The sequence below is a fragment of the Phodopus roborovskii genome, unplaced genomic scaffold (genome assembly GCF_943737965.1).
Source record: "Phodopus roborovskii unplaced genomic scaffold, PHOROB, whole genome shotgun sequence".
Lineage (NCBI taxonomy): Eukaryota > Metazoa > Chordata > Mammalia > Rodentia > Cricetidae > Phodopus > Phodopus roborovskii.
The window spans coordinates 2,078,858-2,103,316 of NW_026126424.1; the positions used below are offsets into that span (position 1 = coordinate 2,078,858).

At 39.9% G+C, this 24,459-nt stretch overlaps 1 protein-coding gene across 1 annotated transcript in view; it reads right to left on the bottom strand.

Moving 5' to 3' along the window:
- Col25a1 (collagen type XXV alpha 1 chain) overlaps positions 1–24,459 on the bottom strand; it is a 370,915-nt gene that overhangs the window by 11,645 nt on the left and 334,811 nt on the right. The window contains exons 24-32 of the mRNA XM_051185506.1: positions 21,747–21,770; positions 20,956–21,000; positions 17,480–17,524; positions 15,100–15,180; positions 14,042–14,104; positions 13,385–13,435; positions 11,392–11,418; positions 6,538–6,573; positions 4,829–4,882 (exon numbers count right to left, since the gene is read on the bottom strand). Coding sequence (XP_051041463.1) covers positions 4,829–4,882; positions 6,538–6,573; positions 11,392–11,418; positions 13,385–13,435; positions 14,042–14,104; positions 15,100–15,180; positions 17,480–17,524; positions 20,956–21,000; positions 21,747–21,770 — 426 coding nt within the window. The remainder of the gene's footprint in view (positions 1–4,828; positions 4,883–6,537; positions 6,574–11,391; positions 11,419–13,384; positions 13,436–14,041; positions 14,105–15,099; positions 15,181–17,479; positions 17,525–20,955; positions 21,001–21,746; positions 21,771–24,459) is intronic.

Sequence of the window (24,459 nt, forward strand, 5' to 3'; positions counted from 1 at the left end):
GATTTTAGAGGGATTCACAATTTGAATTTTTGGCTTAAGGGATATTTGGGCTGCATTGCTTTCTTTTGTATTAAAGAAATATTTCTTAAAAATCATCTCTCTTCAGAGAAGCCCTTCCTCGGCCACACTCCGTTTCCACAGCCGTATTTCACTTCCGCTCCGTGCACTGTGAAACACACACAGATGTTGTTACCATTATCTTCCATCTGTCTGTCACTAGAATGGGCACACTGGGCTCCAGGGCCCTGGCTTTGCTTCTACCAGTCGTGTTTTAGAACCGTGCTCGGCGTATTAGTAAATATTAGTGAATATATTAATCACATTGTGTCAGGCGTTGTTCTACACATCTTGTTTTCTTTTTGAAAAGGAACAGTAAAAAATCTGTCTGCCCTCAGCGAGCGCTTGGTGGGTAGACACATATCTTAATGTGCTCTAAGCATTCATTTAATAGGGTTAGCATAAATGATAATCCAGGATGCTTGTGAAGAATCAGAGTTACCAGAGGTAGGTCCATGAATAGAAATAATTAACACAGTACAGATACATGTTTCCTTTTGGAGTGTTTTTGGGATTCTCCCTCCAGACTAAGGTATGTGTGATGTAGCATGAACATGTCAGGGGCAATGGAGATATTTCCACGAGTACTCCATAGAAAATTCTCTTTCTCTTTTACTGTGCCTGGATGGAAAGCCAGGTTTCCCTGTGAACTCTATCTGCAGAGGCATGGGATAGGTTTTTCCTTCTCTGTTCTCAAGGTTTCCACGTGAACAGATATCAGGCATTACTAGCATTTTTTTTTCTTTGAAATTTAGGGGGTTGGTGAAGTCAGCAAAGAGACACACAGAATACAGCGAGATCACCAGAGACGGGTATCCTTAAGAATCCGAGCTTTTCTCATCGCTTTGCTAATTATGAAACAGCAATGGTTCTCAGGGCAGTGGCCAGGCTGTCAGTAAATTAGATTTAAATTTGAATTATACTTCTGGATCTTTCTGGTGGTAAGGCCCATAGAACTTCAGGAATTTCCTCAGTCCTTCTGTGCTTGGGTTATATCACTAAGAGAAAATGGTGATGAATATTCTATGAAAATTATCCTGAATATTAAATGTGATAGTAATACATGGCATTATACAGTGTTAAATAATTGATGTCACAAGTGCTAACTATACAATTAGAAGTCACTTTTTTAATGGAAAGGGCTTTAAACTATGCTAATTTAAAATCAATTTCTTTCAGATACGTTTGGCAGTGTTATGAGTTTTAAAGTGGTGTGTGTGTGTGTGTGTGTGTGTGTGTGTGTGTGTGTGTGTATCTGCACATGCGTACCAGTTATTGGTATGTTGGGAGTGGGGTTTAGAGGCAGGTTACAGAAGCAAGCTATTGTAACAGTAGACTTCATCTAATCTAAATATCGCCATAGAACTTCCTACCTCTCCCCCGACAACCTTGGCTTGCTTTGTTTTTAAAAGGAACACACTGTGGCTTAGCTACATGGGGTAAGTGATTACTGCAACATTTGTCTGCAGGATTCCTCTTCTAGACTAGTCTGCTGCTCATACCTGAGCACCACGAGAAGTGGACCCATGAGTCAGAACTGGGGACGCCCAGCTGGAAGCTCCTTGGAAGGTGGTATCCACTGAGATTTTCTTCCTTTGGGGGAAACCCTGTCCTTAGCATAAGCCTCCCTGAGTGGCCCCTGGACTGGCAGCTAGGATTTTGCCTGGGTCGGAGCAAAGCCTAGACTCCCCCTTTGGCTTTTTGGTTATATGAAAGGAACATTTCTTTCTTGTTCAAGCCACATGGAATTTGGATCTTCTCTTTAGCCCCAAAGCACCAACCCCAGTGGTTGCATCTTGGATACCCTCAGAAATGACATTTTAATTCATGGATTTGAACATGTAGTGGTGTTCTCCCCCCCCCCCCAGAATAAAGAACCTTTGACACTCTCAACTTTCTAACTGTACAGAGTCTAAGGCCAGAGGAAGAAATCGGTATTCAAAACGAAACCACTAGCATGCTCTCACCTCTGGCGGGCAGACCCAAAGAGAAAGTGGCTGGGAGGAGAAAAGTGATTTGTTCGATAGAACAACTTAAGTGCCCTGTCTTTACCGAAATGAAGAACTCGGTGGAAGGCAGGGAGCATGGGGGGCTGCATACTAGCGTGTCAGTCATGTACTGGGAAAACTTGCATGCGAAATGGTTCATTTCCTTTAGGCTGGCTGAATTTCATCCAGGCTCTTTCATTTGCGTGTCAGTACCAAGGACTTGTTCTAGAATGCCTGCCTTGCCCATCCTTTCTGCTTTAAAACCAGAAACATCTGCAGGAGCCTCCAGATGGCACCTCCATTAACTGTGAGCGTCAGACTCCGGGCTGCAGGCACTCTGGGCCCCGGGCACTCTGGGCAGCCGGCACTTGCAGCATACTGACTGACACATGATCCAGTTTGAGGACACACAAGTACAGCACTTCACACTGCATGCACCTGGCTTCAGCTACGCCTTCAAAAATTCTTGGAGACTTCATTTGCTCTTCTGGCTAATTCTGCACCAGCACTGAGACCTGATACCCTTGAGATACTGTTGAGCCATCGGAAGTAGCAGCTGATTTACCAAATCCCAAACCCTCTTGAGCCCCAGGGCACTTTGCTAACAGACCGCCTGAGTTTTGCTGCTCCAATTTTAGGATGGGCTGAGTTTCTTCATCCAGTGCTGGGAAACGAATCTTCACTGTTAGCAGGATGCTCTTAGCTTTGAAGTATTTTTAATGAAGTTGATTATCAGAAGTTGTTGGCTTGATCTTAGAAATAACAATAATATATTCTTAAGGGCTCATCTCCTTTGGGGACTCTTCTTGGATAAGGCCTGTCTTTGCTGGGAGATATATATATATATATATATATATATATATATATATATATATATATATCTGTATTGACTTTGGCTTTATTATCTGGCTATCTTTTTTTTTTGCATAATTTCTTCTTTGCAATATAAACTCCTCTAGATTCATGAAGATGGATGCTTTCTTACTCAGTCCTAAAGGGGGTGTCTCCATTAAACTCCTTCCCTCAGAGCTCAGGGAACCCATGGAAGAGAAGGCAGAGAGAGTCTAGGAATCAGAGGGGATGGAGGAAACTAAGAAAACAAGGCCCTCTAAACCAACACGAGCAAAGCTCATACGGACTCTCAGAGACTGAAGTACCGTGCACAGGGCTTGCAAGGTCTTCTGCATAGCTGTATTATGGTGTCCCCTGTGGTGCTTCTGCATAGCTGTATTATGGTGTCCCCTGCGGTGTTTCGCATAGCTGTATTATGGTGTCCCCTGCGGTGCTTCTATGGGATACTTGAGCATGCAAACGAATGTGTCCCTGAGTCTTGTGCCTTCTCTTGGGCCCTTTCCCTTTCTGCTGGTTTGCTTGTCCAACCTTGATGTGATGGCTTTCGTTTTATCTTATTGTTTCTTTTGTTATATTTTAATATCACCTCTTAGAAGCCTATCCTTTCTAATGAGGGAGGGTGGAGTACCGGGAGCAGACACCATAATCCGGGCATATTATGTGAGAAAAGAATCTTTGTAATATAAGAAAAAGAAAGCAGGTGCTTCCTCTGCAGCATTATTTATGTAGCATGTATATTATTGTGATCATTAATAACAGAGTATGTGATGATGATGATGATGACTCCATTATAAGGGCATTATCTAATATAGTAGAGCAGTTGAGTTGCTAGTTAAGTTTTTTTTTCTTTTTTTGTAGGAGTGTTTCTTTCACCCCCCAAAGGGTTGCAATGTACACAGTTGCATCTGACAATAATTTACTACATGCACGAATTTACTTTAAAGAACACAGAACCGGGGAATTAGAAGGTATGTCAGAGACATTACTACCTGGTCTCTCTTTAAAAATCAAATTAGCCCAGACTGATGAAAACTCTTATTTTAAAAAGACCACAAACTTGCATGGTGAACAGTGATGCCAACATCATAAAAAACTCACGTTCAACGTACTTTCCTCATCTCATACAGTGTGTGTTAGGAAAATCGATGACACAATTCTACACACACATACACACACGCACGCGCGTTTGGAGTTTTCCAAGGTGAAGAAAAGAAAAAGTGGGCGAAAAATATAGGGGAAGAGATTCCAGACACGTGAGCAGCTGCCAAGGCTGCAATACATTTTTGTGTGTCAGATATTCATCTTCTCCCAATGTCTATCTTTTTTTTTTTCCTCCCATGGATGTGGAAGCATAGACCACTACAGTGAGGCTAGTGAAGGGGTTTTGTCTTATAATGCACTGAAATCATTTCCTTATGGCTACAGAAAAACAGGCCATTCTTTAACTCACAAAAGAAAAATGAGAGCATGGGTAACCGTGTGGAGAAGAATATTAGGTTCTGTAATTTCCTTTGGAAAAACATTATAATTTACTCGGAATGAACACAGTAGCTTTGTATTAAGATTATCAACCAGGATATGTAGTTTGGGAAATTTTAGCCCCATTGACTTCAACTTTCTGGATGAAGGCCCAATGAAAATATCTTCCTTATGGGTTAAAGAAGGAATAATGGGAGCTATTTATTTTAGCTATGTAAATGTATGCATTGTTTTCATTAAGGCAGGCTGAGTCCATCTTACACTGTGGTTTTTTTTTTTTTTTTGTCTTAGTCTTAGGAATCTGAATAGGACTTCAAATGGGCAACATTTTCATTTAATACTAGATAGCTCCCCATCTTTCCTGGATGATGAACACTTTGAGATCTCCTTGGAGCCATGCTTTGTTTCCTTCAGTGCTCAGCTTAAGTATGACAACCCAAAGGGAGACTTACTCTTTCTCCTTTGGGACCTGCAGGGCCGTGGGGTCCCATAGGACCGTCTGCACCCTAAAGAGAGAGAAAATAAAATACTATCAGACAAGTGAGAGACGAGGACTGTGAGAAGAGGAGCTCTGATTTACTCTGACTCGGCTTGTAGAATGATGTCTTAGGATAGCTTATCTGATTTTGAAGCACTTTATTCTTGGTTTTTTCATGCCGGTTACTTTTGAAAAATTCATGCAACAGAGAGGACGTATCTAACTGCATGCTTCAACGAAGGGTATAGACAAAGCCATATTTCATAGCTGTTTATTCTTTTCTGATGAAGCATCTTCATTTCACTCTCATCACTTTTTTTTTTCCAGATTTTTATTTTATGTGTATGTGTGAGTTTGCATGCATGTATGGACATTGTGTGTGTGCAGTGTCCATGGAGGCCAGAAGAGGGCGCCAGGTCCCTGGAAGTAGAATAGTTAGAGCTGCTGGTGAGCCTCCATGGAGTTCTGGGAACTTAATCTGGGTCCTCTGAAAGAGAAGCTAGTGCTCTCAACTGCTGAGCCATCTCTTTAGTCCCATGCCTCCATCGTCTTAACCAGGGAAGTATAACTGTGCCTCCTCTATATCTTTGCCCCAAGTCTTTTGGCCACAGCCACTGACACCCATGGCCAAAGCCTCCAAACTCTGTTTTTAGCAACTGAAGTGGGAAGCATATGAATAAAAATAGTATTTAACTTTCAAGACAGCCTTCTGCAGCTCTATTGGGATGTAGGGGCTGAGGAGGAGGAGGAGGGGTTCCTTTTCGGTTTGCCCACAGCTTGCTCACCAGGCAGGTCGAGTGACTTGACTGACATAATTGGTTTCTGTGGCAGAAAAGATAACATCTGAAAGAATGTAAGAACTCTGAGGTCTGGAAGTTTTTAGAACTGAAATTTTTGATTCTTAAAAATGTCATAAGGATTTCAAATATGATCTTCTCTATTGTCAGGAAGGCTGTGCTTACAGTGGTAAAGGGTGCAACGTTGTATTTGTGCTTATAAGGATTACTGCACTGCATCTCAACCTGTCTAGCACATTCCCATTGTTGTTCTTGCAGATTTATGGATTCCATTGGGATGTCTGGATAGGAAAGACTTCAGGTTCAAATTCTTTCTCATGTTGGTGAATTCTCATCACCCTAATCACACTCTTCTAAATTCTGAGTGACTATGGCTAAAATGTCAATGTCGAGCTTCCAAAAACAAAACAAAAAGTGATAAAAATGATGGAGACACTGATTCACTTCATGAACAGAGACTTGGGGGTTACTTGTAAGGAAGAAATTACATGTCCAAGGTGGACATAAATGTAAAGGAAAAGCAAGTAAAAATAAATTCCTCGTTTTCACTACTTCAGGGGTTTCCCATGGGGTTATTCAGGGAAGGCTTTATGAATCGTTTCAGGTTGCTGAGACACTAAAGGCAGCTGGGCCTGACATTCTTGTCTCTTAGTAAACTATCCAGACTTGAACTTCTGAAGACACTCTGGCAGCTCAGCCTATACTTGCCAGTTGCCACCCATTCTCTTCCTCCCTTTCTACCATCTTTCTCCACCTTCCCCTTTGATTCTTGCCCTAGGCGACCCCCTCATTGTCTGGGAAGACCACAGGGAACATAGGGGTCTTTCCCAGAGCACACAATTCATATCCATGAAGCACGTTGGAGCAGGACGCAGGGCCGACTCACCCGGGATCCTGGCTTTCCGTCTAAGCCAGATGCTCCCTGTGTGATTAGGTTGGTGTCAGGGTTGGTGGGTGCAACACGAATGACAAGAACAGAGATTAGTATGAGGCACCGATGAACCAAATGCAACACTTCAAGCAACATAATACACACGATTCTGGGATGAATGTCACATTGCTACAGACTGTTAGTTTAAAGAGGTCACGTGACAGTACATGCCCCACAGATGATGGCATTTTAGTGACATTTCTACCAGGAAGTTCTTATCTAGAAATCTGGTGAATGAGGTTTACATAGTGGGCTACAAAATTCCTGCCGACAATACGTAGAAAAGGGGACTCCTAGCTATATGTTTATTTCCTAAAGACTAGTATTCATGATCGATTTCTTTAAGTTCTGAAGAGCAAGTAATGGGCATATCCCCAAAAAGAGCCTCTAGAACTCTGGCTACACTTGCCAAAATTGTTTTATGAATGAAAATGCTGAACTTTAAATATATTGGGATGGCTTGATTTTTTATATGGATGCTATTTATGTGATGACTTAAAATTCACATTAGTTGCCACTAGAGGGACTTCTAGGAACAAGGGAAAAAAAATGAGGGCTCAAGTTAAAATAAGTCCCAGTTTGTCACTAAGTGTAGTTCAAATCATCTTTTACATTGAATTTTGCATGAGAAGTGGCTTAAAAGCCTTCATTTCTCAGATTAATACACATGTTTCTTTTGGATTGAGGGCTACCCATGGTGGGGGGGGGGGTTGATAAAATGGCCCTTTCTGTGTCTGTTGCCAGATTAACTAGGCTCTTATATAATAACCCCCAATACTTGTTACTTCAAAGATCCAGACCACATCATGCAATATTTAAGAAGACACTGTGTTAGTGCTTTCTATTCTCTTGGTCAGGCTGGAGAAATCTCTCTGAGCTTCAGTTGCAGTTAATAAAAAAACAAACAAACAAACAAAAAAATCTGATTCCAGCTTCCAACAATGCCAACACATACACATTTGGGATTTTTTTTTTAATTTAAAATTCCTTCATTCTGATCCTGTAATGGTCAGTACAAAACAGAGCTTTTTGGTAGCATTGATTATGAACAGTAGGTATTGCCATTGTTTGTTTAATAATAAGCCCTTTTGATGTTTTTTCAGTAATTATTATAACATTTAAAGATAAATGTTAAAATAATATTTACATTGATCATAAGATTCTGTATCTAACTTGGGTGCAGAACTAATGGCTTACAAATGTCTTGTGTCTTTGATCCAATGGGGACCGATTTAACTACAAAATATAACATAAAACTTACACAATTTACTCAAGCAGTAAATGTACACAAAATAGCTGGTGCCTCTGATATACAAGCCATGGGATTTTGAGTAGATGTCAGTACTGAATGCACAGTACCCATGGAAAAAATGAGATAGGGGATGACCACCAATATTTTTTTATCTCACATCTCAAATACATAAATATTTTCTGTTACTGGTTTTATGCGATGCTTTACAAATGTAACCTACAATATTATTTACTATGTGCTACCTTCATTTGCCAAACAAACATTGTGTTAAAAGCCCAAAATTAAGCCATTACACTCAATAATAATTTTAAAGTCTTTCAAGTCGTTGAGGGAAGAATATTGGCATAAAAATATGAATGCGAGGAACCCCCCTTTATTATGAATGAACATTTTTACAACTGCAGAATATTTCTCCCATACTATCCACTATTGTCCCGCGAGTCTCATAGCATGGAATCTCCAAAACGGACAACACAAAACATAGAACACAATGTGGTCGATTAATGTAAGGAGCCAGGGCGCTGACCTCAACAATGGCCAATTGCATACCTGCCACCAGCAGAGAGCTACTGCTTTTATAGACCCCAAGAAGATAAAAACAACTGAGTGAGGGCCTTAACCTGGATCAGACTATGAAAGCATAAAGAGCATGGTTGGCATGTATGTAATTGACGAGGGACAGAACATTTGCAGTATTGTTTGTTATGGGGTCACCCTGAGACACAGGATCAAGACATCGGGGAAACAAAACTGGGCTGTACTCTGCTCTGACACACTGTGTGAACATTCTAATGACAGGACTCTCAACTGTAAGATAGCCACTGAGCAAACCAGCATTGTTACTTAGGGTAGAAAGAAAAATCTGAGATTTGCCCCCAAATGGAAAGTTTTCTTTACTTACTGGAAGACCAAGGGGTCCTCTGTCACCCTTTTGACCTGGTTCACCCTTCAATCCTTTAACACCATTTAACCCTGGTTCACCCTAAATGCAAAAGCAAATGCCAATTTTGGTTGCTATCATGGGTGTTTAAACTGTGAGAGAAGAGACCCAGTCTCCGAAACCCTTGCAGATTCCAGTTTTAGGTAACAGCAGAGTGAGGCTAGATTGGTTGCACATCACTTAATAAGCCAGAGATGACAATATTCTAGGAAGCACGGAACTCAAGAAAAAAAGATGTATTGAGTATCAACAAATGATCTATAGCTGACTTCATGGATTTTAGAGTTCGACCTCAAGGAATTTAGTGTTAACATTGTTTTGACTAAGCAAATCAGAGTCAATCCAAGTGGAGGATGTTGAAGGGATCAGTAGGAAAACTCCACTCTGCTGGAACTGGAAACTGGAATATGCAGGACAGTGTTATAGACAGACATTTTAAGCCTTTAAGCATTTTGCCCAGGAGAATGGATTGAAAATGGAGACACTGATGTTTGAAGTGTTGCCATTCTGCAAGTCCTCATTTACTGACATTGCCAAATCAGGTTCCTGGATGGATCAATCAATACAGCTAACCACAAATTGACGGTCCCAGAAGACAATATGAAGATCAGAGAACTTGATAGTTTCCCTAACTGTCTGCACCATGTTAGAATGAAGGAAGTGCAGTTTAACATGGGATGACATTACAAGAGCTCTGATGCATGGTAAATCCTCTTGACTCAGTTTAGGAAAAACCCAGGGATATAGTATGCTGATTGCCCATCAGTAATAGTGTGTTAGAGACAGAAACTTTGGACACATACACTTTCCAGCTTTTAACTACCGACCTTCATTTGCAAGAAAACATGGAAGGACTTGTGAAAGGAAGGTGGCCTCACTGTATGGAGGTCATGCTCACATTGGCTGAAGGGACTTTTAACCTGTGGACTACTATTCAATCTGCCTGATGGTGAAAACTGGTGTGCTGCTCATTAAGCACACAACGGGTGTAGGAATGGGCATAATTAATGGCTGCCTAGATGGGAATGCTCACCAGAAGCTCATGGGAAATACTGTGGTGCATACACCCATGAGACTATGCTACATATTTGAACTTTCAGACGGCTCATACACTGTCACAGCATAGTAGACTTGCAGATTTTGAAGATATGAGTCTGTAGTGTAGCCACGGTTGAAAACTGAAATATGCTATAGTTGATCAGGTATAATCCTGCAGCCACAGCGCCATAGTCAACAATGCACTGGCAGCCAAGGCTCAGGGGTCACCTTTCTAAACTTGAGATTCACGGCTTTGCGCATGAGCGCATTTCTAGTGTGTGGCTTTAGGACGATGATAGGCAGGGCAGATTTAGCAGGCCTTGAAATTCTTTGGTGGGGAAATCACTTACTGATAAGAGTAGATGTTTGAAAGTTCAATTTAAAAGCAGTCAAACCCAGTAGCAAAAAGGACAAATTTCAAATCTGTACCAGATTCTATTACCAACCTGGTCATCATCTATTCCTGTAATTTTGCATTAAATCAGTGTGACTGATAAACTACATAGACCTAGTGCAGTTTAAAGTCAAGGAACCAACACAAGTCTTCGGAGACTTTCAATTTTATAATTTGTTGAAATCAATGATGGAAATATCAACTCTTGTGGAAAAAATATCTATATCATTTTCTGTATCCAAAGGATTTGGGCCTCGTCTAATTGAATGGTTATGATGTGTCTCTCTTGTCTCAGTCACCACAGAATGAAAACAGTCTTGGTGCTTTACTCTTAGTCAATATAGTTACTGATACACTACCCACTGGCTTAACCTGAAGGTAAGGCATTCTAAGAATGAGATGTCTATCATTCTTCCCTTCTTGTGTTATCTGCCTGCCCCTGAAAAGAAAGCCAAGGATTCTTGTGTCAAGCCAGTATTGTTGGCAACCCTTTACAGCTGGGAAAGCCAAAGGGGGGGCCTTGTCGACCCCCCCCCAAGCTCCGAGCTTTCAGGTGCCTAGTGGTAACACTACATTTCAAGATGCCCTCTGGTTTCTGTAAAAGCAAAGAACAGGCAGAGATCATCATCTTTCCAGTGTAAGCTGCACTCGTTCTATCAATGAGGACCTATTCTCCATTGCGCCTCTTTATACTCACATAAATTCTGTGACATCACAGTGGATACACTCCATCCTATTCTAGATTATGACCCATGGGAAGTAAAACACTGAGTTGCTAGATAGCCGAAGCAGGCAGATGCCTCAGTAGTATGCAGCAAGCAAGACCTTCAGCTGGCAGCAGATATAGAGCTATTGTCACCATAAAAACAGAAAGCTCCTGGCTTAGTCTGCACATGTCATCAGATGACCCTTAAATGACAGATTTTAATATACCACGGGCTTTAAAACATATATAGTGACAAGGGCAAAAGCAAAAGGAGGAATGATTTGTTTCCAGGTGATAGCACTTAAACTCATTGTGAGTCATGTTGTATTGTGAGAGTTAAACATCTGGATGCTTAAAGGCTTAAACACTATCAACATTACTTGACAAATAAATAAGACAGAGGACAGACATGCTTCCGTCATGCTTGCCCATGACCGTCAAGGAAACAGAAATCAAATAATCAAGGGATTTGCTGGTACCTTTGGTCCAGGAAGTCCATGGGGTCCCTAAAAATGGAAAGCACAGATTTAATTAAAAGCGGACTCGCCGCTTCCTTGTAGAAATGAGTATTCTATCAAGTATAAAGTGAGATGTAAAACAAGGATGGTCTTGTTCGAGCTATAGCCAGAGGCAGGTCAGCGGGATGTTATTTATTACCTACCAAATGTTCCTTCTAGCTCTTGGACTGCTTTGTAATAGGAAATTCATTAAGAGCAATTCTGTCTGCTAACTGCCTACAAGAGGGAGAAAGCTTCTGGGGGTTTCATGGAAGAAAAATTAGGCAAAAAGAGAACCCCTGTCTTGTATTTACACTACAGGTACTTCTCAAATTTCCATTTTATAACCTGGTGGAATATTTGAGATAATTCATAAACTTTTGTAAAATCAAGGTAGAATGTAAAAGCCAGAAATTCAAGAAAAAAAATATCTCCACAGTTTGAGTAGCAAGGAAGAGGAGGTCTTTATTCTTAAGTCTTCATTATGAAGGGGTGGAAGAATCTAAAGGCAGCAGGAAGATGGCAGCCAACTTGGGACTCTGGAAAGTTATTATTCTTCCAGCTTAAGCTCAAAGAGGGTAAGCCCTATGATTTGGATTGCATTTATTGTTATAGAAATGAATCCTTTAAGGCTCTTCTAATAGTTGTTTATCAAAGAAAGGAGGTCATAATGAATGCATGAATCAGGATAAAAAGAAAGTTGTTTGGCAGAAAATACAAATATAGAAACTAATTATCAATTTAAATTAACTGAAGGTTGTTGTGGATTGCTTTGAACTTTTAAAGAGATTCTAATAAGCTATTCAGGGAGATACATATTTAAATAATATATACCAGTGAAATAAAACAGAGGGAGAAATAGCTGACCACGTATGCTGAGCTATTTGTTATATATGTCTACAGTAGAGTAATGCTTTCCCTTTTGATAAGTTGCAGATAAACATTTTCAGGAAATGGCTCTCATTATTGAATATTCTTATCTCATGTTAATAATGGTTTAAAATTCCTTTAAGCTAATTAACTTTATCATTTGAGCAGGATGTAGCATTTTCTAATTTAACCTTTTAACTCAAAGTGGAAAGAGTATAAAAAGCCAAAAAACCACACCATTTGATTAATTCTTATTCAACTATTTGGTGTTAAGAGAACAATGTTAATGAAAGTTGTTTACCAAAGAAAGGAGGCAATTAGTGAGACCTGGGTGCGCAAGCTAGTCTGTGGCTGGGATCAGACCCATGCTGCTCTCTCTAGAGTGCAGAGAGTTGCCACACTTGCCTTCACCTCCATTATTGATGTCTTCCGCTTTATGAAGACACCCGGGAGATGAGTGTAACCTTAGAGTCCGCCTTGTTCCTTTCTGCTCTGCCGTTCACATTCTAGCCTAGGCACAACTGTTGGTCCTCCAGCATCTAGAGAATCACACTTGCTTCAGAGCTGCCTTTCCCACTGGGTCAGGAATGCTGTGTGCATTGCTCACTGGGAGACAACTGCAGCAAATACGGCTTGGCTCCATGAATCACCAGAAGAGCCATTAACACGAAGGAGAAAGATCCAACACTCTCTATCATCTGTGGAAGCCAGCTTCCGTCTTTATCACACTGTTTTACAAATGTTCTAACTGGATAGTTCAGGGAAGGGTCTCAGGCTTGAAAGCTGCTTAGAAACCCTCTTCACTGCCTCAATTATTACTTTAACTTGCTATTAACAGCCCACAGCAGTGACCTGATAAGATGGCTTGCCAGTCAGTGTTCATGCAGCCTTGGAGTTAAGCTTGCCAGATCCATCTCTCCTTGGCTCTATGTCTTTCTAGCACGTGTGTTTAGGGGGAATTAAAGATAGTGCTGTAAACTAGTCAAAGCACTTCACCTTTTCTGTTCATTCCCCAGGGAGCAGTACAAAACAAAAGCTGGCTGTGTTCATCTCCAGTAGCACACGCATAGATAATTGATTACGTTTCAGGGAGAAGAGAACTTACCATGGGGCCAGGTGGGCCATGGGGACCCGGAGGGCCTGGTGGGCCTATGATCTGTATGTGCAAAAAATAAACATGGATGTGGTTACTTCATTTAGATAAGGCAGTACAGCATGGGTCTTGTTCTAGGGCTCTGCTAATGCCATCAATAGTCACAGAGGAGAAGGGACATGGTGAGAAGTGTTGTGCCTGATTCTCTGGCTTTAGAAATTCCTGTATGAGAATCAGATAACTTCAAACACTACAGTTGTTCTACAAAATCCCAGAGTAAGTCAAAACTATATTAAAAGAAAAGGAAGCAACTGATTATCGAGAAATTCTATAATGCAGCAACCACTATTAAACCCTCAGTTATTTCACTAAGCACAAATAGGACTCTGGGGAAAAAGGGAATGCAAGTTCTTATTTCATAGGCTTTCCATATGAGCATTATGGGAAATCCATTGATTTTTTTTTCTCCCCAGAGCTCTGAAAAAAAAAAATTGCTTCTAACTCAAACTTCTGAGATACACTGTCTCTCACTGCACAAGACCAACATGTATCATGTACCATTGAATCCACCAAGTAAGTGGCTGTATTTCTATTAGCGGTTAGCCATTTGGCACAGGGGGATCTGGGTAAATACTAATGTAGTGTGAAAGGTCAGCCCCATGGACTTACAGAAGGACCCTGAGGACCCGGCAACCCAGAGTCTCCTTTTTCCCCTTTCACTCCATTGGCACCCTACAAATAACCAGGAAGCAGAGTTAGCAGGAAAGTTATTTCCAAGGTCTACCGGACAACTGAACTTTGACTGCCTTGAATTTTTATATTATGCACATAACACATAAGCAATTTTATCCCCATGCACTTTAGTCCAAAGTGGTAAAATCCCTAGGATTATGGGTGATACACAAAGCAAAATACAAAGTAAATAGAAACTAGGCTGATCCTGACTTCACAGTGCTAAATATACTGGATTATAAATGTTATTCTTTATGGTGTGCTCACTTTAAATAGCAAAGGTGAGACTTTGGTTCCACTGACATTTACTTATAGTTTCTTTTTAAAAAACAGGTAGAAGATCCACGCCCAGTGGCACAGGCCTGAGATCTTGACTACTTGGGAAACTGAGGCAGAAAGATCAAACATTCAAGGCTAACATATGTTTCAGAGTGTGTTCAAGCGAGCCTACATAACTTTTTAACATAGAAAGTTAAAACAAAAGGATTTGAGATACAGTTCAGTGGTAGAGTGCTTGCATGGCATGTGGGAGAACCTAGGTTCTCCCCAGTACCAGCTGTAGGGTGGAAGAGAGTAGAAGGGAAGTTCCTCTGCTTTGTTTTCTTATAATTTCTATAATTTCTAAGTCAAGGGGAATAAGCATAACCCCAAAGTATAGACACACAGACTAATCTGTCTTTAATGGTAATAAAGTTTTATGCTTGTTTATTTCTTCATTGTGGCTCACTTCATGACAATTACTTGACTATACGTATTAAATTCAAATGGCCAACTTTATTTGCTTTATTATCTTCTAAAGAAAATAAAAAGAAAACAAACATTTGCCTTTTAATTGATGTGGCTATACTTTAAAATTGTAGTGTCCCCTTTGGAACAATACAAGTTATTTCAAAGATTAAAAAGTTTGTAAATCACTGGCTGAAAGTACAGTTGAGAGTATAATTCTTTCTGAGCCATTTATTTTGGTAAGAGCACATCATAGAGCGTGAACATACCGGCAATCCAGGGAGTCCAATTCCTCCTTTTTCACCTGGCATACCTGGGTCCCCTACATCACCCTTTGAGCCTTTGAGTCCCTACAAGTGATAGAGTTTGCATGTGAGAAGAGCAGTGACAACCTGATAGGCACATCCTGGAGCCAATGGGATTCCAGATAAATCTGCCAAGAGGTGGGTGCAAACGGAGATGACTATAACTTTCGTTTCCAGGTATTTTCTTTTTACAGCCTTCTACATCGGATCAGTAATATTTCCCCATGTAATAGGATTAAGTTCTATAGACCATTTAAATATGAAAAACATGAACTCAGGTTTTGGCATGATTTCTCCTGGTTTCATAAATTTGCTTGGCAACTTATTGTATCCTACCAGTCCAGAAGACAATGTAATGACCGTAATTCTTAACAGCACAGAAAATATTTGAACCAGGCCTTAGTGTTATACTAGCAAAGATCCAAGTAAAGGTTCCCATTTCCACACAGTCATTCCCTCCTCTTTATTGTATGTGTAAGTTCTAGCTGTCATCAGTTTCCAGCACCAATGTGCCATCACTGCTTTAAAACACCCAGCTTGTTCCTGTTTGGTTCTCATGACATCTCCACATGGTGAGCCAAATGCAATTACTACTCTGTCACAATGAGAAAATAGATGTGTGGGTTTTGAATGCTAACAAATATGAGTTATGGAACACTGACATTGAACTTAATTAGTATTTTTAGGCATTTTCATCCTAGCAACCTTGTGACAATATGACCAGATGCTCATGGTTACCATGGTAGGGGATTCGTCTCAAGGACAAGAACACATATTAGTTTGTTAACTAGCTTTCTACTGAGTTCAGAATCACATATGGGGGAGGGGGAAGTATCAGCAAAGATAAATATGTCTTGCTGTTTAATCAGCAAGACCAGTTGGTTTTAGGGATCTTGGGACAGGGAAAAAGCAATAAGGCTAATCCAATCAGCTTAGTGGGAGAACAGGACCTTGCAAAGACTATGGAAAAAAATCCAGTTACTGTATATACTGTATATTTAGGCACATGCATTATGTCACCGTACAAGTCTAATTTGTTATCTGTAATTACTAACAATGGAGATATCTGATTGACATGGAAAATTGACCAGTTTATCTTTTTATAATGTTGATGTGACACTGTATGACTTTAATATCCAACTGTTATTAAAAATAACTCTCCTCCTAAAGTTAAGTAATTTGTTTTTGTCAAATACTTTCTCCTGAAGAGCATATGGTTGACTTAGTATATCAAGAATTCCATTGACTTCTTATTCATTGATTCAAGCTATTTCTTAAATATATTTAGCTGTATATATACATATTATACATACATACATACATATTTATTATGTGTGTGGGTCTGAACATGGTGATGTGTACCACATGTATGCTAGTGCCTGTGGGGACTGGGGGGGCATCTGCCACCCTGGAACTTGAGTGACAGGTGGTGTGAGCTGCCTGGTGTGGATGTGGGGAACCAAACCCAGATCCTCTGCAAGAACAAAAGTGCTTTCAACCAACAAGCCACGTCTTTCCATCCCTTGAGTCATTTCTTGAGAAAATAATAGAAGTCCATACAACCTCAAAGATTTTGAAACTAATCCTTGCGGTTTGATTCCTAATGCTGTCTGCATTCTCTTAGTAAAATTCTTAAAAGGCAGGGATGCCAAGCCACAAGCCAGCATTCCAAGTCCAGCCTAGGGATTGTTTATGTTGAAGTTTTAAGAAAGTAAGACACGTTTAAAGAAAAGGACTCATGACAAAGACGATATGCATCCGCCAAACCATAAGTATTTCTATTGGAATTTTACATAAACTCCAGCAGCTTCTGTGTTGAGGACACTGAAAGATACTGCTATAGTGTGCAAAGCTACACTGTGTGAAACCACAGTGCCTCACATTTTCTCCAGTTTTCCAAAAGATGCTCAAAATCGGGGACATCCTTATACAGGTAAAACATTGTCAAATGACTGCTGATAAGCAATGCTATCTGTGAAAACGATGGCCATTGATTTTGATATTAAATTGCCTATATTCACCTTAAAACAAAAACCCCTAAAAACAAAAAACTAAATCCCAAAGCTGTTCTGATGTAATGATTTCAGAGTCTATTCGAATCTGTTGAGGTAGATTGACAGGCCACGGAATCAACATAAAACTAAAGTAACACACAGCTTTACATTCTGCCAACAAAATTTATATAATTTAAAACCAATTGCACTTTTAGATTTCAAGTGGAACAAATGATGGGAAAAAAAGATGCATCATAAAGCAAAAGACATGACTTTTGGTTTTAAGTCTACAATAAAAGTAGTGATCAATAATGGTGCTTTAAATAATGGTACATATCTTTGAAAATTACCTGTTCTCCATCAACTCCAGGAATTCCGGGAGATCCTTGCTCACCCTGGTAAAATAAAAAGAACTTGCCTGCATTTATCACTGCTACAGAAGCCACATTAGTTGGTAAAAGTGCAGTTTGATTTTTAGCAAATGCATTTTGGCCCAAGAATATGCTGGTTCGGTACATATATCTAAGCTAAGTGAAGGATGATCTTTCTTGAGGATTGTATGTAATAGCACACTCATATGTAGCAAGTGCCCACTGTTTTTACTTTTCTTCTGTTGGTTATATACACTTAATGGCTGACCACATCCTGCAGCAACACTTCTATGAATGTGTTAATTATTTTCTTATCTGTAAGGAAGGAATCAGTATGGATTCTCTGATTTTCAGTAACAATCAAAACATAGCAGTCAGACTAAGAAAGACTAAAAGGCAACATTTGGTAAATTTATAGCAGTGTTTTAACTGGCATAATGTGAGTGTGCCCTGCCCAGGAAAGCTCCGCTGGAGGATCTAATAAATCTGTTATCTTAATCCACACTAAGTGACTTTCAGACCCATTTCATTTCCTATGTTATGTTAGAAATGAAATGAATGGGCTTTTAATAGTATGATTTATTAGAAGGTTTGATAAACTCAGAACACAAAGATTTAGTTTTTTAAATGGAAGATGTTTAATTTAAAACTAATCTAAACAACATGCTAGAGATTACTTAAACAATACGTGTTTAGTCATGTTTCAGATTTGAAAGATAACTGAACAACAGTCCTTTGAAAGGCAAGGCATTGTTTTACACCACTGTTGTGTGTGGATACTATTACAAGTCCCCAGTTTCCAGCCTGTGCAAAGAGTGAGGACGATTCTGGGTGTGATCAAGGCCCTCACACACGGGTTTTTCCCAGGTGCAGACCCGAGGCCGTGTTTTCTAGGAAGGGTTGTGTGGGGATAGCATAAACCACAATGTCCTACCCACTGGAGCTCCTTTTCCTGGTAAAAACTTTAAGAGCTGTAGGCCACAGCATGAAACCTGAGCTTTCCCGGTGTTTAAGGAAGGCAGGATCTTGTGGTTTCAAACCAATGAAATAAAAAAAAGGCCTTCCCTCATTTCGGATTTCCGGCTCTTTGTGGCAGTAGCAAAGTTTATTTTGCCACAAACAAGTCTGCTGAGGTTGGATGCACCCGGCTGAACCCCAGCTTCATTCTGAGTCTGAGTCTGGATATCTGTCAACACTCTAGTCCAATCACCACAGCTTTGGTGAAAACTGCTACCTTTACAGATGTGGACCAGGGAGGCTAAAAGAATAAGACTCATAGATCCTCCATCACTCAAATGTGATTTGTAAGAGGTGTTTTATTTTTTTCATGTGTAAAACATTAAAATACCTCTTATTTGACACTGGAAGGAGAAATACCAAATGAGTAGATTACCACCGTGACTTCAGACCTGGGAATGTGCACTATACTTGCCTCAGGGTATGCTGTGCGGTCTCATAGTGTCAGACACACCCACCTCAATCGCCCCGACTTTCTCAAGAACAGATTGTGGGAACTATAAAGGCTTGTCTTATAACATGGTATTAGTGCTAAGACACTGGGAAGGGTGGGCTGATGATGACAGTATGGTGGCCAGGATGGCAGTAGTGAGGAGGGATTGGATGCCTCTCTGTTACCACATGGACAAATGTCCATATGGTTAGCATCTCTGTCTTCAGTTTCAACTCAAACCCATCTTGGACTTCCAGACTTAGAGAGGCATTCCTATGCATATCCACCTCACACGCTTTTTAAAAATAGAATTATTTTTGCCTGCATGTGTGTCTTTGTGCTGTGTGCGCTTGGTGCTCTCAGGGGCCAGAAGAGTGTGCCAGATCCTCAGACTGGAGTTAGAGATGGTTGTGAGCCACCATATGGGTGCTGGGAATGTAATCTGGGTTCTCTGGAAGAGCAGCCAATGCTCCTAACTACTGAGCCATCACACCCTGTCCCCCAATCAGAGCGCTTACTTTTATTACTGATCATGCCTTTGGGTGCCTGTCTCATACCCTGGGTTCTAAGATCGCAGTAAAACCTCTTTGCAGATTCAATACCATTATCAGAGTGTGAAGGATCATAATTACCTCCTGGGCAATTGAATTAACAAGTGATTATAGAAGAAGAGAGATTGAGGGTTTGGTGAGGTAGCCTTTTTTAGCTGGACAGCCCTTTGTAATTCTTTAGGTCAATGCCTGGAGCCTGTTATAGGCCTCAGAGCTGTGGAGAAATCAGGGGACCTTTGCATTTTGTGGGAAACGAAGCACATGGTCAACTTTGGAGAAAAATGTGGTTCTTGAGATTTAGTTCTGAGAGGAGACAAAGCAAGAAGTTTCATCTGGATTGACACTACATGAAGGAAAAGAGAATGTCCAGAGCTCCTTCTGTGTCTAGCCCAGCTCATCAAGCAGCGAAGGAGAGGGATCCAGAAAGAATGCTCGCCAGAGAGAATGGTGTGACTTGTGTATTTGTGCTATGATTTCAGGGACAAGACTATGTACAGAACTAGCTAAAGAGTTCCATACCATATGTTAATGTTATATGGGGAACATGCTTGTGTTAGGATCTATGCCCTGAATACATCTCACAAAGACAAGGACCTCAGTCATATTTTATTTTATAGTCTCTTAATAGAGAAATAAATCTCTCTCTACACTGGACATTTAAGTATCCGAGAAAGTACAAAAGCTAATGTGTGCATGAATGTGTGTATGCACAATAGGCACAGCAAATAAACCAACTTAAGAAGCATAAATGAAAAGTGAATTTTGAAACCACTTGAATCTTCTACAAGAATCCACTGTCGAAAGTCATATTTCAACACATGTAGCTCAGTTCTGAAAAGCCAGAATCCCTGGACATGTGTTAATTGCTCAGACATGGTTGAATAACGGAGCTTTAGTGTGGAGGGATAAAGCTAAAACCACCAACAAAGATGGTGTATAATCAAGGAAATTTAGGATTGTGCTGTTTGTGGTTAGCATGCTTCATTTGATAAAACATGGGGCAGAAAATAAAACATGTAAAACATGTCTCGAGAATGGCTCCTAAACCTGCCAGTCGTTTATGAATGCATCATGGGAAGGTTCTCCTTGTTCTTTTCTTACAAGAGAATTAGAAGAGAGGGTCTTTCTTAGTGGCGAGAGTAAACTCCCTTCAATCCTCATCTGTCTGTTTACCTTATCCCATAGGCATATGTACAAAACTGTTTTTGTACATTTATAATTTCTGTGTTTAATACTCTGCTCTTTTCCCAATGTTCTTTCCTAAATTTGGGTCACTCTCCATTTCCCTCCCTTCCTTTAGCTGAGGCTCCAGTTCCAGTTCCTCGTCTTCAGAAATAGTACTTCTGGCCTTGCTTCTTCTAGTACTTTGTAAGACATAGTTTATAACGACATGCATATTTAGCACGGCATCCCTGCCTTGTATGTGGTAAAAGGAAACAGGAAGGATGGATAACCTTTGGCCCTTGCAGTCCTTGAGGTCCAGGAGGTCCAGGGGGGCCCTGAATCAAGACAAGAAAGACAGTTGTAAAATGTAGCAAGTATACATGTTAAAATTTCAGGCTTTAAAATAGCAAGCACACCACACAGCTCCATCATTTCTATCATAACTTAGAGATGTCCAGATACTGATTTTCAATGGGGCAATATTTAATAATTCATCAGCTACATGATGATAAAAACTGCCAACTTGAGTTCTGAACTATCAGTACACTCTTCAGGATACTATGCTACAACAAGAGCTTTTGATTCAATGAACCAGTTGACAATTGCTGCCCCTGTTCTGCACACATCTTCTTGTGGTGAATTGCCTGCCTGATGTTACCCCTCCCTCCTTAGTCATCTACTTTAAAGGCGTTGGCTTCTTCTCCCTCTTTCCTTTCTTTTAAGTCAGGGTCTCTCTATGCAGTCCTGGCTGCCCTATGTAGACCAGGCTGGCTTGGAACTTGTCTCTGCCTTGAGAGTTGTTAGGATTAAAGGCATGCACCACCATGCTCTACGAAGGCTTTGGTTTCTAAGCTGCAAACGATCAAGCTATCTAATTAACAGGAGGCTAAAGTCTTAAAGTGATAACTTTTTTGGGACTTTCCCACAGAACAGACAGTAATTTAACTAGGTCACATGTTTTAAAAGGTTAATAACATAAACACCAGATAAAACCAATTGCTACATTAGTACTATCTTGACCTGCATGCATCCTTACAAAATTCAAAATCACAAGCCACAGAGATCATGCAAAAGGAGTTACCGTGACAGTTAAGGTAGTAATCCTCTGTTGGGAAAATGGATCAACAAAGATAAGAGTTACCTATTTTGTGTGTGTCAAAATAGAGTGACAGATTTCTGAAAAAGCTTCACTTCTAAAATATTTTGGCAAGTCAAAGGTCTTTTAAGTAACAGACACCACATACAACATACTTGTAAAGGGGTTGAAGACATTTTTAGAATTTTATTTTAAAAATTATAAGGAAATAAAGCATAAAAATTCTCATTTGCCTGATTTTTAAAATTAACAAAATTAAAAAATTATATTGTTAAGCACTTGTGTGCTAAAGGTTGGTCAGCCTAATAGTGAATTCTGAAATTCGCTATTGGTAAAAACTCCATTCTAGATAGGATTTTGATTAGGGAAAAGTGAATATTTCTCCTCTTACTCTGTAATTCATGTTTTACATGATAATTGATCCCCCCTTCCAAAGAAAGTGACATTAGATTGTTGAAGTGCCAAATACTTCAACAAAATATATTGTTTCAAAGCAGGAACTTCTAAAACATGATTCCTATTTTGTAATTGTGTTTTATATTTAATAGTTTATAGTTTACATCTTTGTTTGCTTTTCTTTTTTCTTTTCTTTTTGGTTTTTTGACACAGGGTTTCTCTGAGGCTTTGGAGGCTGTCCTGGAACTAGCTCTTGTAGACCAGGCTGGTCTCAAACTCACAGGGATCAGCTTGCTTCTGCCTCCCGAGTGCACCACCACCACCTCCTCTTGGCTTTATAGCTTGCATCTGTGCTAAGAGCTCTACCTGCTTATTGAAACAACAGAAAGGAGTGATTCCCCACTCAGGCCTTTTGGTACTAGAGAGGCATTATCTGATGCTATCTATGTGCACTAGAGAAGTATTATCTGATGCTATCTATGTGCACTAGAGAGGTATTATCTGATGCTATCATCTATGTGCACTAGAGAGGTATTATCTGATGCTATCTATGTGCACTAGAGAAGTATTATCTGATGCTATCTATCTATGTGCACTAGAGAGGTATTATCTGATGCTATCTATCTATGTGCACTAGAGAGGTATTATCTGATGCTATCTATATGCACTAGAGAGGTATTATCTGATGCTATCTATGTGCACTAGAGAGGTATTATCTGATGCTATCTATCTATGTGCACTAGAGAGGTATTATCTGATGCTATCATCTATGTGCACTAGAGAGGTATTATCTGATGCTATCATCTATGTGCACTAGAGAGGTATTATCTGATGCTATCATCTATGTGCACTAGAGAGGTATTATCTGATGCCATCATCTATGTGCACTAGAGAGGTATTATCTGATGCTATCATCTATGTGAACTAGAGAGGTATTATCTGATGCTATCTATGTGCACTTGAGGGTATGGTCTTAACGATACCCCTTATATTCTGTCACTGCATTCTAGTCTCTGAGTCACAACTTTGTTGCCATTTCTACAATTGTTGTTGTAAAAAGTAACCTTAACTTTATTTCACCTTAAATACCTGGATGACTCTTTAGTGACATAGTTAAAAGGAATTATGCTTATTCATGTTAAAGATCCATTTGTATTGCATGATAAAAGCAGTTGGTGTGATTACCGCTTCAGATAATGCAGTAAAAAAGTCTGATGTTGCAAAATGTCAATGAAATAAGAGCAAGTTTTTATATGTACCCAGAATTTTCTGTCTATCTGTCGATCTATATAATACAAGGTAATGCTTACACTATTTTAAAGAGGTTTTCTTAGGCACAACAATTGCATTTATAGCCCCGAGAAAGCTGTTTTGTTCCTATGGTGTAAATGAGTGATTTACTAAAGCAAAGGAGTGATAAAGAGAATTTCTTCACCACTGTCCTTCAATCATATGTTATATTTTTAATTAGAAAGCTAAATTACAAAGTTTTATGAAGGTAAGTAGTTTTACAATTTAGTAAGGTCATATATATATATATGTATTTGTACACACACATACACATTCGCATGTCTTGTTTGTCCTTTTTCTTAAAAATGTTAATGCTTCTAACATTTCTTTTAAAATAATGAGCTGCATAATGAAAGTATCATTAGTGGCAAATGAACTAGCAGAAGTTGTTGAAATGATGTACTAATAACTGTTTGAGAGACCTCAAAATTGTGAAGGTTCCACTGTAGCTCAGAAGGGAGCAAGTGGTCACAAAAGTCAGCCAGGTTCACTGGCATAACACCTTGACCACCACCTGGAGGCAGCCACATGCATTTTACAGAGTCATCCTACAACATGGCCTCTTCAATGTTATAGCTACATAATCCAAGCAGGACTCCCTTGTGAATGCTAGTAACGATTTAAAAACCAGAATTTATGGAAGTGATGGAGAAAAACATGATATTCCAGTGAGACATGATCTGAGATGAGGTGGGAGCTAACAGTAAATGTCAATCTTGTGCTGTATGACTCATTTTGGGATGTTTGTATGAAAATCTTGCCCAAATTTTAGGCTATTCTTCTTCACTTTTTATAATGATGGGAGATTAAGTCCCTTTTCCAGAAGCAGGAGACCATTGCAAAGATCAACTGACCATGATGGCGGACCCAGCCCAAACTGATACATGAAGAGCCAGAGAACCTGGAAGCCTTCTGTGAAACTGTTTCTTCTAGATATGACATGGAAAGCTACACATGTAAAATGTCCACAGCATGGCTGCCTTAAAAGACCTGAGCAATTCCAATAGTTGAC